This window comes from Corapipo altera, unplaced genomic scaffold (genome assembly GCF_003945725.1).
Source record: "Corapipo altera isolate COAL_440 unplaced genomic scaffold, ASM394572v1 64, whole genome shotgun sequence".
Classification (NCBI taxonomy): Eukaryota; Metazoa; Chordata; class Aves; order Passeriformes; family Pipridae; genus Corapipo; species Corapipo altera.
In genome coordinates, this window is record NW_020884893.1 from 3,242,518 (window position 1) to 3,255,263 (window position 12,746).

A 12,746-nucleotide genomic window follows, 5' to 3' on the forward strand; every position below is an offset into this window, starting at 1 on the left:
CGGCGGAAGGGTTAAGCGGCCGGGTTAGTCAGCGAGACTCCTGGGGTGATGGCTTGGAAGAGGAGAGTCCCTCTGGCTGGAGTTTAAAGGAGGCTCCTCCAGACAGATTTGTACCGCCGTGGCGGAGCGCTTCAAACCAAACCAAACATAAAGCCAGTCCAGTCCCTTCTCCGAGAGACTTTCTCGCCATGAACCCCCTCCTGCCCACCCAGCCTGCGGTCGGACAAACCCCCGGGCCAAGGAGGGACCTGCCGACCCCGGGGAGGGGAGCGCACAGGGGGGCACACACAGCACACAGACACCGCAGCAGTCAGACCCTACCTTGATCCATAGACCTCATGATGTGGTGGTAGTGTACCAGCCTGCAGGCAGTTTCTCGCTGCATCGGGAATTTAAAAAAAAAAAAATCAATAGCAAGAAAAAATTATTAAAAAAAAAAAAAAAAAGGAAAAAAGGAAAAAAAAAAATCTTCTTTAAACCATGTTCAACGAGTGCCGCCCGGACAGAGGGAACCCCTCTTGCTCGCCTCCTTAGTGAGTGTTTGGAGGTGCAAAGAGGGATCCGAACTGGGCTGAGCTTGTTCCTGAAGTGAAGTCAGTTCTCTGCTCTGAGATGAGGGTTACTAGAGAGGGAAAGGCCACTTCCTTTCCTGCTCCGAGTGTTTATAGTCTTTGAATGCTGTAAAATAACGGGATTCCCTCACTGTTTCCTCCTGTTTATCCCAGTGCCATGGAAACCCCTGGATCGCCTCCATCTCCCAAACTGAGGGCTTTCCTGCAACTTCACACTCAGGAATCCATGACGTCTCCCAGCTCCGGGCCAAGGCAGCTCTGCGGCTTTCTCAGTCTGCAGCACAAGCACTTAATTGTTGAGCAGAAAGTTAGAGAGCGAGAAAGAAAGAAATATGGATGATGTTAAAAATCCCAGTGTGTGCTTTTTAAACAAAACTTGCAGGAACTGCAAAGCCTTTCAAAGCAACAGGGCTTCTGTACAGAAGTTTTCCTTCTTCCCAGCAGAGACAAGCTCAGGCTCCTACTGCCTCTACCTTTGAATAAATCATTCAGAAAAGCAAAGTCCCTAGCTTATATTTATGTCTTTTAAATTCACCAGCACCCTATTAATACCCATCTTATTACTGGCACAGGTTTTGGCTTTTAATTACCATTGGCTCGATTCTTCATACAAAGACGAAAAGAAAAATTAAAAATCAGTGTATCTGTTTAGTGGTGTTCCACAGAACCCTCTCTGTTCCTATTTTTAGATCAATTTAGAAGAGAGAGGAGCAACCCCATGGATTTCCACCGATACACGTGGAGCTTAGCAAGAATGAAATAGCCAAGGAAGCCTCCGAAACCAAGACAACCCGTGTGTGTTTACACGTCCTATGTATAAACAGGAAAATAAAGTAAAAGAAAACAGGAAAATAAAGGCAGAGATGACATGAACTGCTGCTGTCTCACAACGTATAGTTTTCACTAGTGTGCTAAGGAGCATCTGCCTCTCGATTCGGTGCTGGGCTCAGGATCTCCGTGCAACTGCACTTGCACAGTGTTTTTTTCCAGCAGAGATGAACAGGTCACATATATAAACGATTCTCCGGGGAGCGAGGCAGCTCTGCCGCCCCTCGGGGTGCGCGGCGAGCCGGGTGGCTGCCGGGGTCAGCCGGAGCCCCGGGCTGAGTCACGGCAGCGGGACTTGGCCGTGCTGCGTGCGGAGGGGTGCCTGGCACCCGCACCGCATTTCCATTTTTCACTCCCTCACTCCCCAGATCGACTCGAAGGAGGCATCGCAATCAAACTTTCTGCTTCCCGGGTTTGTTGTCCTGCAGGCTAGCAACTGCGGCAGCCTAGGGAAACTCAGCGCACCTCACTTTCCTACCCTTTGTCATCTTTGGACACGTCGGGGCGGAAATACCTTTCCCAGCCCCGCGGGCCCGTTATGCAACGGGCTGCCCCCGGGGTGCAGGGGAGCCCCGTCCCGGTAACCCCGCTCCCCTCAGCTCCCCCCCGAGCCCCCGCAATGAATCCCCCCTCGCACCCTGCCGGCTCTTAGGGGAGCCTTTCCCCCCCCATTCCTGCAGGGCTCAGCTCCGGCTCCCCGTACCCCCAGCACCGGCACCGCGCTCCGGTCACTCTCCCGTGAGGATATTCCTGCCCGAGCCCGGGATGGAGAGGAAGGACGGAAAAGTTGCACCTGACCCTCAGGCTCCTACCTGGAGGCTTTTCCCGTTCACAGCCCTCTCAATGAGCAGCTTTGAAGCCACGAGCGAGATCCCACAACCTCCCCCGGCGCTGCTCCCGCAGCGGCCCCGGCCCCACGCGGGACCCCACAGGTCCCGGCCCCTCCGCACGGGTGTCACCCCTGAGTCACCGGCGCGTTTGATCGGACCCACTATTGGCATCAGGTGAAGCAAACTCAGAACCACCTGATTTCTATTTGGAAACATTCAAGGGAAACCGAGACTGAGGCTTTGCTTGGAGAGCAAAACGATTTTAATTAATTATTAGTCGGGAGAAATAAGTAATTAACCCAGCTTCCACCCTTCCACCCTGTGACCAGTCACTCCAGCATCCCTCGTTACAATTGCACTGGGAAACGCGGAGAAGAGAACTGGGACAGACAGGGGCTTTAGGCGAGGGGGGGCAGTGAAGCAGAGCTGGGGAGGGGAGCGGGGGGGGCGGCCCCGCGCGGGGGGGGGGGGAGGGGGGGGCACACACAACCTGGGGCGGCCGAGGGCACCTGGCCCTGCCAAAGGGTATCCCAGAGCGAGCGGAGAATGGGCGATCCCGACGGAAAGCTCGGCCTCCTCCCACGCGGAGCTGTAGCGGGGGAGCAGCCCCGGCTCCGCGGTTTTGGGCACACAGGTTGGCTGCCCTAGGCTGCCCCGTTTAAAAATACAATGTCTTTCTTTTAATAGCTCAGTTTGATCGGCTCCCGCTAGTTCACATGACAGGGTTTTCCTAAAATATCTTCTTCCACTAAGTTTTTTCCAACTTAAAACTGCTGAATCCTGCTACCCAAATTAAACTCAGTGCAAAGCGAAAAAAAAAAAATAAATAAAGAAGTGAAAGAGGGCTGGCGGCTGCCTCCGGACTAGCATTCCCCAAACCAGCATATGACACAACTGTAAGATTTCCAAGGCTTTTGGAGAGTTCAGCGAGAGAATCGTGTCCTCCACTGGCTGCAGCTTCCCCGCTGAGTTAAACTTTCCTGACGGAACCTTTCTCCATCTGGCCGCGGCTCCAGCGCGTTGTGAGCGGCCGCGGAGGAGAGGGGGATGTAGTTCAAGTCTTATATAACTGTGCAAGCTGGATGCGGGGGCAGAGACTTTCCCTAGAAACGAGAGATTTTTATATATATATAGTTATTTTTAGCTTCCTTTTTCAAAGGAAGGCCAAATACCTCCGACTTTCCTTTGCTTTCTTATTTTGGTATCACTAAGGGATTTTATTTTTGGAGGCAAGGAGCTATTAATAGCTAATATTTTTAGCTATTTATTCCCTCTTTAGGGGAATACTTCCTCTTCCTTTTAGGGGCATATTCTGGACCGCATCCCTACCCCAAAAAAAACAGGCCCATCTCCCTCCCCCATGCCCATGGCACTCTCTGGGATGTGCCAAGAGGATGCCCGGCTTCGGGGACAGGGGAAGGGATGCACCTCCTGGTGTTGACCCCAACCAGCTCCCTGGCTCGGGGGATGGATTTGGAAGCTGAACTTGTCCCCGGGAATAGCCCGGCTGGTCCTCACCGCTGGGCTCCCGGCCCAGGAGGCCGAGTGAGGAGCTCCCTGCCTGGCAGAGGAGAGCTGCAGGAGGCCGAGGAGGGCGGCAGCCGGCCTGGGGGGCCCGGGAGGTCCGGGGAGCCGTGTTCCCGGGGCTCCCGGCCCCAGGGGGATCCCTGACTTCCCCTGGCAGCTGCCCACAGCATCGTCCTGCACCTCCCGCCAGAGGATGAGCCTCCCCACCCGGCTCCACGCAGGCAATTGGCAATAAAAACGATTATTTTTTAAAATTATTATTATTTCTCATGCTCTTCAGGAGATAAGGCACCAAGGCTTCCTGAGGATGTGCTCTCTGGCCATTGGGTCAGCTGCCTGGATTTTATCATCATAGACTTCATGGAGACATCTCTGTTTTCCACTTGCAAAAGGTATTTCAGTCTCACAGCAACAATAAGTATTTTTGACAGAAGCTCCTCACCCTTCCAAAGTAAATACTGCTCTCCCCAATCTGCCCTCGCACACAATGAGTCCCAGAGCAGCCTCCACACGTCCGAGACGTTGAGCAGAGCGGGGCCTGGGCACCAGATTCCCACACTCTGGCTGTGTCCTCATCACACCTCTCTGGGTTCTGAGGTCCTCACAAGGACCCAGCAGTTCCCCAGCTGCAGCTTGGCCTGCTCAGGTCCTACAAACTGGCACCTCCCTCCCTTTTCCGAGCAGTCCTGGAGCATCCTGACTGCACTTTACCAACTCAGGCTTATTTCTGACAATGCACTTGTCTAAATGACATATTCACTCACTCTGTTAAGCTGCAAACAGAGTGTCTGATCTTGTAATGAGCTCCACGTGGCCCAGGGAATCCACCCATATAGAGCTCTCCAGGACTGGAACTAGAACTGCTTGAATTTTTCCCAAATGAGAACTAGCTTTTCATCTACAATTGAAAATTCTGCTTTGGGAAGAGATCTCCAACAAAAAGCCATTTGTTAGAAATGCCAATTCTTCTACTTAGCCCTGGATTTTTTAGCCCCATCAAAAGTTGCTACCCTGGAAATTCCCATTATTGGTCATATAGGAATAGAACTGGCTTGTGAACATCCTTCCCTTTGCATAGAGCAGGAGAAAAAGGGAGAGGAAGGAATAACATATGCTGTCCAAGGCCAGGTTGTGCAGGTCCACAGGCACCTGCCAGCTCGGCCCTTGAGCTGCTCTGTCCTGTGCCCATCCCTGGGGCAGGGGAACATTGGGATTACTCTCCTGCTTGCTCTGTTCAGTGAAGCTACACACCACAGAGATCCTGTCCCCTAAATTACAGTTGCTACAACAGTACAAGGAAAGAGCTGTTCCCTTTTGCACATTGCTTCCAGCTCACAAAGTTTATGGAATGAGAACAGCATCATTAATTAATCGTTATTCCCAACTATTCAAGTCACCTTCCCCTTCCAAGGAGTTTCTGTAAAGAAACCAAGGTAGGAATGTGAAGAAATGCTTCTGATTGCAGGAGATGATGAGCCCTTACCCCCAGCTGTTCCTTTCGGGAGGTGGCTTCAGTACCCCCCCCAAATACATGTTCACGCACCAGCGGCCTCACAGTTCTCAACATGGACCTTCCTCCAAATCCCACAGAGCAGCAAGTGCCTCTCCAGGGGGACTGGGGGATGTTTGCAAAGATTTTGGAAAGGGAAAGCACATCACAGTTGAATGTTAGTCCAGGACTGAGCAAATCCAGACCAAGATGACTGTGAAACCCACCACACTCACAGACTACCTGCACTCAAATGCCCACACCTGTTGACTCCTGGCTCAGCTGGAGAAAACAGCCAAGGGATTTTTTTTTTCCACACAAACTCAGAGAGAATAGTAGATTCTTGAATCCAAAGACAGCCTACCACCCACTATCAGGGCACTGGCAAAAACGTGTGTATGAATTGATAGCATTAATTTCAGTTACATTAAGACATAAGTTGGTTTATTAATAATAAACCCACAAATTAATCAAGTTAGACACCTGTGCATTAGGTTCAGGATGGAAACACTGATGCAGTCATTCATTATATCATTTTATAAACTAAATAAAGATAATAAAGAAAGGTTATGACTGTTTTGAAAAGGTGGTTTTAGTCCTTTAATATTAGCGCCAGGGTAAGGGAATCTGATATTATATCCTGAACAGAATTTATAATTCATTACTGGGGCTCTGGCCACACCCGGAAGCTAATCTAGAATTTCACACATTTAATGAACTTCATACTTGAAATATGTGGTCTGTAAAATCTGATTTACACTGTAGTTAAAATAGCTGGTGTTTGAAAGAGAATATATTTTAAAGTAAATTTGTGCACAAAGTTTGTTGTGTTTTTTATTTTCTAAAAGCCCCAAACCCGGTCATTAATTTACCCCAACACATATAAACCCTTCCCTACAGTGTAATTTCTATTGCAGTATTTCTTTCAGCACCTCAGATTTACTCACTAAGTTTCTTTAGGAGTAACTGCATTCAGTTATACAAAGGGGCAGAGAGCCCCACCATGGAACCGTAGGCACTTCAGTCACTAAGTTGACTTGACAAGTCAGTTCATGATGGAGTCCAGGGTCTATAATTAGTCCTTACCTGCCACCACCATAAAAACCCTGCATTAGGTCAGTCCTTGCTTGGGCCATACCCTGCAGCTCATTCAAGCGTGTCAGCTTTTTATTGGATGTTAACACCTGATATTTCCTCCAGGCTCTGGTTTTAGTGAAGGCTTTGTGGCATTATGTTCTTCAGGGCTGGAATGGCAACAGGAGCTGAAAGAGAGAAGAGTGGGAGCCGTGTAAATCACTGCCCGGCCCGGAATCCTGATGGTGAAAGATCACAAAGACACCTCGGCTGCTGGAGGAAGTGGTTGTCATTCACAGGTGAAATACAAGAGGTTTCTTTCTGCTGAAGGCAATTTATGGTGAACACGGCACCTGTAAGAATTAGTTCCACACTTCAGTAATGAGGACTTGCAAGAATTCAACTCGGATTTGAACAAAATCAAATGGTTGTGTGAGGGGGTGGGTGAGTGTGACCTGTTCATTTACAGCAGCCATGGGTCTTCCACTGAGATACCAACACATGTTCCATCTGATTTGGGAAAGATTTTGTCCTTATGGGTTAGTGTTGAAAATAAAGATTTCACTTAGGAAAGATCAGATACCAAAATCTGATCAGCAGGAAGCTTGAGACTTCCTGGAGGTAAAACTGGGTAGCTTTGAATCAAACTTTAGTCTACTGATGATCACCTGAGAAATTCTGGCACTAGTTTCAGCCTAAAATGTAAAGTCACTTTGGCTAATTTATCTGGATCCAGATAAGAGGCAGCAATGCCTCTTGACAAATAAACAAATGGATACCAAAGACTGAAAGAGACATACTTGGAGAAAGTGAGATAGATGAGGAATTGATAACATCTAACCTTGGTCTTTTAGAATCTGTGGGGTTTTTTTCATTTTACAGCCCAGCTATCAGGGTAGAGAAGGTCCGAGTTCCTGTGCCACACTGCAAACAGTAATTGATAAATGCTTCTTTGGAGAAGCTCACAGCAGACAATGATAGTGTAGATCCTGCTTTAAACCAGTCTTTCTCTTCTCCAGGGATTTAACTTACCATAGACACAGACAAATAGAGGTAAGGAGAGGAGCCAGCATTAGTTTCCTAATGGGGCCTGTCTTTTAACTGTTGGAACAAGATTGAAGCCAAAGGCAATAAAAACATTGTAAGCACAACCCATGTCCCTGTCCCTGCCCCAGACTGTCACCCTGGCCCACCCAAGAGAGACAATTCACATGGGGAACCTTCCTGTGCAGTGACAGGGATGGCTCTGCCTGTACTGGTGATTCACTGGAACCCACTGCACTGGAGGGCAGATACTGTCTGACAGAGGGAATGCTGATCCTTACAAATGGGCCTTTTATTCCAAACCTTAGTCTCAAATTTACAGAGGTACAGAGGGATCCTGCCTCTGTGGGCACCATCCCTTGCCTTTCCCACAGCATTTCCGAGTGCTGTTTCTTCCCACGGCAGTTACACCGTTGCTGTGGAACAGGGAACGTGCTTCAGTGAGACCAATACAGGGCATTTTATGTAAAAGTGTCACCGACAAGTGAGTTGTTCTCAATTTAAATAAGAATCCTGATCAATAGCAAGTGGCTTCGCTTTTGGACAAGCCACAGGTTGGTGAAATCTGCCATTGTACATGTGACACGTCCTAAACCCAGCAGATGCAGCCCAGGACAGATCCGTGCCCACGGCACAGAAATGTAACGCCTCAGCACAGCTTTTGCAGAGCAGATGTGAAACACGTGAGCAAATCTGCTGAAAACACGAGCACAGGACATACCTGCTCCCCAGTGCCCACCAAGGTGTGCTCAGGGGGTACTGCTGAGCTGACTAAGCAGAATCACTCGGTACAATCGACTCACCTCTTCTCATGCTCTTAATTTATACTGTGGGTAGTTCTACTTTTACCCTGGTAAACAAGTTTCTGGATATGGTTAAGCTACTCAGAGTGTACATTTAAAATAAAATCTGTTTCACATAAAAGGACAAATGAGAATGACTATTACCCCCATCTTTAATGTGCTAAATTCTTTTGCACAGATTGTTCTTGTTACTACTTCTTTCTGAGAGGGAATCTGAACAGCAGACAATATTCTTCCTTACGTGGACAATTCCAGCAAGCCAAGAGTGGGAGGCTTTAAAGTGGGAATGCAATGATTTTAAAGCCCCTTTTTTGTAACCCTCTCACTCAATAACAGTTGGGTCTTAGGGCACGAAGGGAGGAAGAGCAGCAGAGGGAAGGACATTCTTCTGAGGACCAGATCTGCAAGATGCTGATCATCTATAACTTTAATCACAAGCTGCTAAAATTCAGAGATCCACCAAGTAACCTACAGAGCCCCACAGCACCCAGAGAGCTTTAAGGCCAGAAAATGCAGCTCATGCCCTAAGGGAGCCACAGCACCAGCTCTGAAACTGGTCTTAAGCAGGTGCTGGACCAGGACTCTGTGCTGCTGGGAACTGGTGCCACACTCAAAGTTTTTCCCTGGATTACCTGTGCAGTTGCAGTGGTGCCTTTTCTGCAGCCAACTGCTGCTCACACTCAAACTCTCCACTCCCACAGGCAGTCGCAGAACATTTAGCCCAGATGGAGTGTGGATCTGCAGACCCAGGTGGAAGGATCCAGTGAATTTCTTGCATTGGGGTTTATCAATACTCCAAATCATAAGGACAGGGTTTTTTGAAACCTGCAATCACATTCTTAATTTAAAACCAGACATCTGAATACTCTGTGCAATAAGTAACTTTCCTACACGATTGACTCTAATACTTATGGTGCAGAGAAAGTCTAATCATGAAAACGTGAATCTTGTTCTGCATTCCATGCTCTGCCCTGGACTGTGGGGACAGCCCAGACCACAGGTTCTCTCTGCCCCCATCTCCTACCTGTGAAAGGGGAACAGGAGCAGTTCCCTTTCTCTGGTGAACGTTTATCACAACAATATTTAACACCACAGGAATGCAGGGGAGAAGGGGCAGTGTAGGTTTGCAGCTGCCATGACTTGGGCCATCAGGAGGTGAAGACAGAGCAGGTCGACCAAGTTTTCTTCTCTCCAAATAGTTTATGGTGCAGGAAAACCTCTGTACAGCTCCATACAACACGTCAGGCACAGGGCCAGAGTCAGACACCCAATTACAGCCAGCACCTATTCCTTCTTCTTTTTTTCAGGAGAAAAAAGGGGAGAAAAAAAATGACACACTTGTGTAGAATACAACCACAATTTGAAAAACAAGAGCACTGGCATCCTCTGGTAAAGCCTAGGCTGAAAACTTATCCCAGGATGTGTGCTCTTCCAAAAATCTGCCAACCCCTGCAGCGTTCAAACTTCTTGTATGACCACAGCCACATGAAGAATGAAATGAAACCCCATGGAAATCTTTGACATTTCTACTATTATGCAATGTTTGGGTGAAAAAAAAAAAAATTGCTGAAATTCTCCTTCCCCTTCCAGAGTGAGTTTAGAAAAACTATTTCTAGCTTTTTTTAATTACACATTTCACCATTAAAAAGAAACCATCCATAAATTAAAAGAACCACTAACTAGGGCTTATGTAACCCATTTAGAGTGGGAAATTGGTAACACTTGGGAGCAAAGTCTGTTCCTGTAATTTCTGGAGTCTACACCATTCATTTGATGTGTGCAAACATCACAAAAATTGTTTATTTAATATTTGCATTAACTATTTTATACAAAAAAAAAGTTAATCATGAAAAAGGGCATCTGTGTCCAATGGAATCTAAAATAAACACTTTTATAGATGTTTAATGATCTGAGGGAGAGTTTATCACTGCTTTCATTAAATAATCTCCCAAGTTAGAGATTTACTTTACCCAATTCCATTTTTAATTTTCTTTTTTTTTTTTAAGTGTTTATGGCTCTATCACATTTTTGGTAGAAAACTGTTGTACTGTGTTCGTAATCAACATTATGGACACTTCCCCAGTGGACAATATTCCGTGTTAAACTCCTGCCTCTCCCCCATTTCTGACCCCGTGTTGGGGCAGCCAGCCCTGGCCCTGGGACTGCTCTTGTGTCGAGCCAGTCACTTAATCAAATGTTCAAGTGATGAGAACATTCCAAAAATAGCTGTTCCTATTGCATCATTGCTGTTCCAAGAGCTGCAAATATCTGTGTTTCAAATGAAAGACTTTCTCCTAACTCACAGCAGTGGGTACCAGCAGGAACGACCCTCTTAAGACTCTTAGAAATCTGAATGTAAGGAAGCAGCTCTACGCTGATCAGCACAAAACACTGATCGTGCCTTGGATATGCATTTCCCACACAAACAAATTAAATGTAACTTGCCCTACATCTTGACAATTCCATCTGCACACATCTGGGACTGATCATGCCACGGCTAACCAGGTGCATCATACATGGATGAAGTAAAGAAGTTGCATAAAATTTATTTTTCCACCTTGTTTTACAACATTCCCTTTTAAGTTCTTACACATCTGCAACATATAACTCCACAGAACAATAAATAATTGGCATTCATATTTCTCTTGACTCAAGAGTATTTACACGTTGTTTAACTAGATGACAGGTACAAAACATTGGCATCACAGTAAATACCATTTTGACACCAGAATCCATTTCCCCATTAAAAATTAAATTAACATTGATTTTTTTAAACAATTTTAACAATTAAAAATGTTCTCAAAGGCATATAAGTACACAAGTTGTCGTAGGCAATATAAATGGACCATATTGGCAAAGCTGTGAAACCCAGGATCTCATGCAAATAATAGTTTAATACTTATGAAATAAGTATATAATAAGTATAATACTTATAAATAACTAATAATAAATAAAAGAGCCCATCCAGCTCATGCTGAAGTGGGCACTGGACTGGCCCCAGCAATTGTGGAAATGAACCCAATCCCATGGGAACAGTTCCCTGCACAGACCTTGGGACGGTGAGCCCCCATCCTTGGTTCAGGGCACTACTCTGCAAACCAGGGATTTATGATGCATCAGAGGCTGCAGCAGCTTTCTTCAACAGCTGAAGCCAAAAGAGCAGCTTCAGGGATTCACACACCTGGCTCTCTGGGGCTCCCTGACAAGCCCAGTTCAACTACAGCAAAACTCCCCCCAGCAACTACAGAGGACAAGGGAGGCTGTGCCAGCGTTTCACTGTGAGAGCTCAGGAGACCACAGAGAAACACCTTTGGTGCTGCTCAGTTTGGCCCAGCCACAGCTACAACCCTCAGCACACAGTTCTCAACCCCAAACGGACACCAGGGATGTCACTCATCGCTCCTCAGCCCACTTCTGATAAGACCCTGCACAGATTTAAGCTGCTGCTGCTGAATAAAGAACATTGTGTTTCCATTGTGCCTTGAGCTGAGTGAAATGAATGTTTGCACAGATGAACAGGACCAGTTCTATGGAGGAAACAAATGCAGAGATAAAGGGGGAAAAAAAGGGATGAAGAGGGTTGTGACACGTGGAATTACTGCAGAAAGGCAAGAAGAAAACAGTTTGTGTCAGAAAACCTACACATTAACTCACCACCACGGCAGCTCAGCACAGAGCACTGGCTTCCCTACAGCAGGGAAGCAGGAGCGCAAGGGAGGACACACACCCAACCCTACAGCATCACCTGGAGCCATGGGAAGCAGGAGCACACAGTGGGGAACACACACCCAACCCTACAACATCACCTGGAGCACAGTCCCAAAGCACAAGAGTTAGATATGAACTGCTACATAAACAGACAAATAAAGGAATAGTAAGAACACTAAGAACACTAAGAACAAACCAGATACTATACAGAAGAAAACAATGCTTCACTCTCAAAAAGTACAAATTATGAGCCTACTAGAGGAAAAGATTAAATTTCCAGAAGATAATCCATTTATTCCAATGTACAGTAAATATGAACATACGTATTAAACTTTGCTTTTAAAAACATTTTTAAATAACTTAAGAGAAATAGATTGCAAACATAAAGTGCTAAACTTGAAAAATAGAAGCATTCCTCTTTCCTGCTGTTTCTTAGATGGCAGTTTTAGTTTTTGGATTGCTTTTAAAAATTCAGTGTGTATCCAGACAGCAATTACTTCCTGGATTTACAACCTTGTGCAAAAACACGAGCTGCAAAGGAACATAATCTGCACCCCAAAACACAGCTATGGATCATTATCAATTCCACTAAATGTGTGTTATTAAAGTTATGATTCAATAAATACAAATGAAATTACAATTCACTCCCTTTCTTCGTGTGAGCTAATAGTTTGCAAATATGGTCCACTCAGTGTAAACTGTATTGACTTCAGGAAACAGTGAATTCTACCATATACACATCTCAAATATTTACACACAGTAGCATGGCACTGTTGTTGCTGCAGGATGTTTGACCACTAACACACGTGAGAAGGGACAGGGCTCGACACCGACGGGTGCTGAGGGTGTTCACCAACAGCCACAGGGACTG

The 12,746-nt window shown here is 46.5% G+C and overlaps 1 protein-coding gene across 2 annotated transcripts in view; it reads right to left on the minus strand.

Moving 5' to 3' along the window:
* The window catches only part of NFATC2 (nuclear factor of activated T cells 2), an 85,084-nt gene extending 84,685 nt beyond the window's left edge, over positions 1-399 (minus strand). Inside the window, exon 1 of one of the 2 annotated variants that reach the window (XM_027646185.1) lies at positions 322-399. Coding sequence is in view for 1 of the 2 variants with exons in the window: in XM_027646187.1 (XP_027501988.1) it covers positions 322-385 (64 nt within the window). In the remaining variant the exon portion in view is untranslated. The remainder of the gene's footprint in view (positions 1-321) is intronic. The other variant, XM_027646187.1, reaches the window with a different exon arrangement.
* Positions 400-12,746: the final 12,347 nt, after the last annotated feature.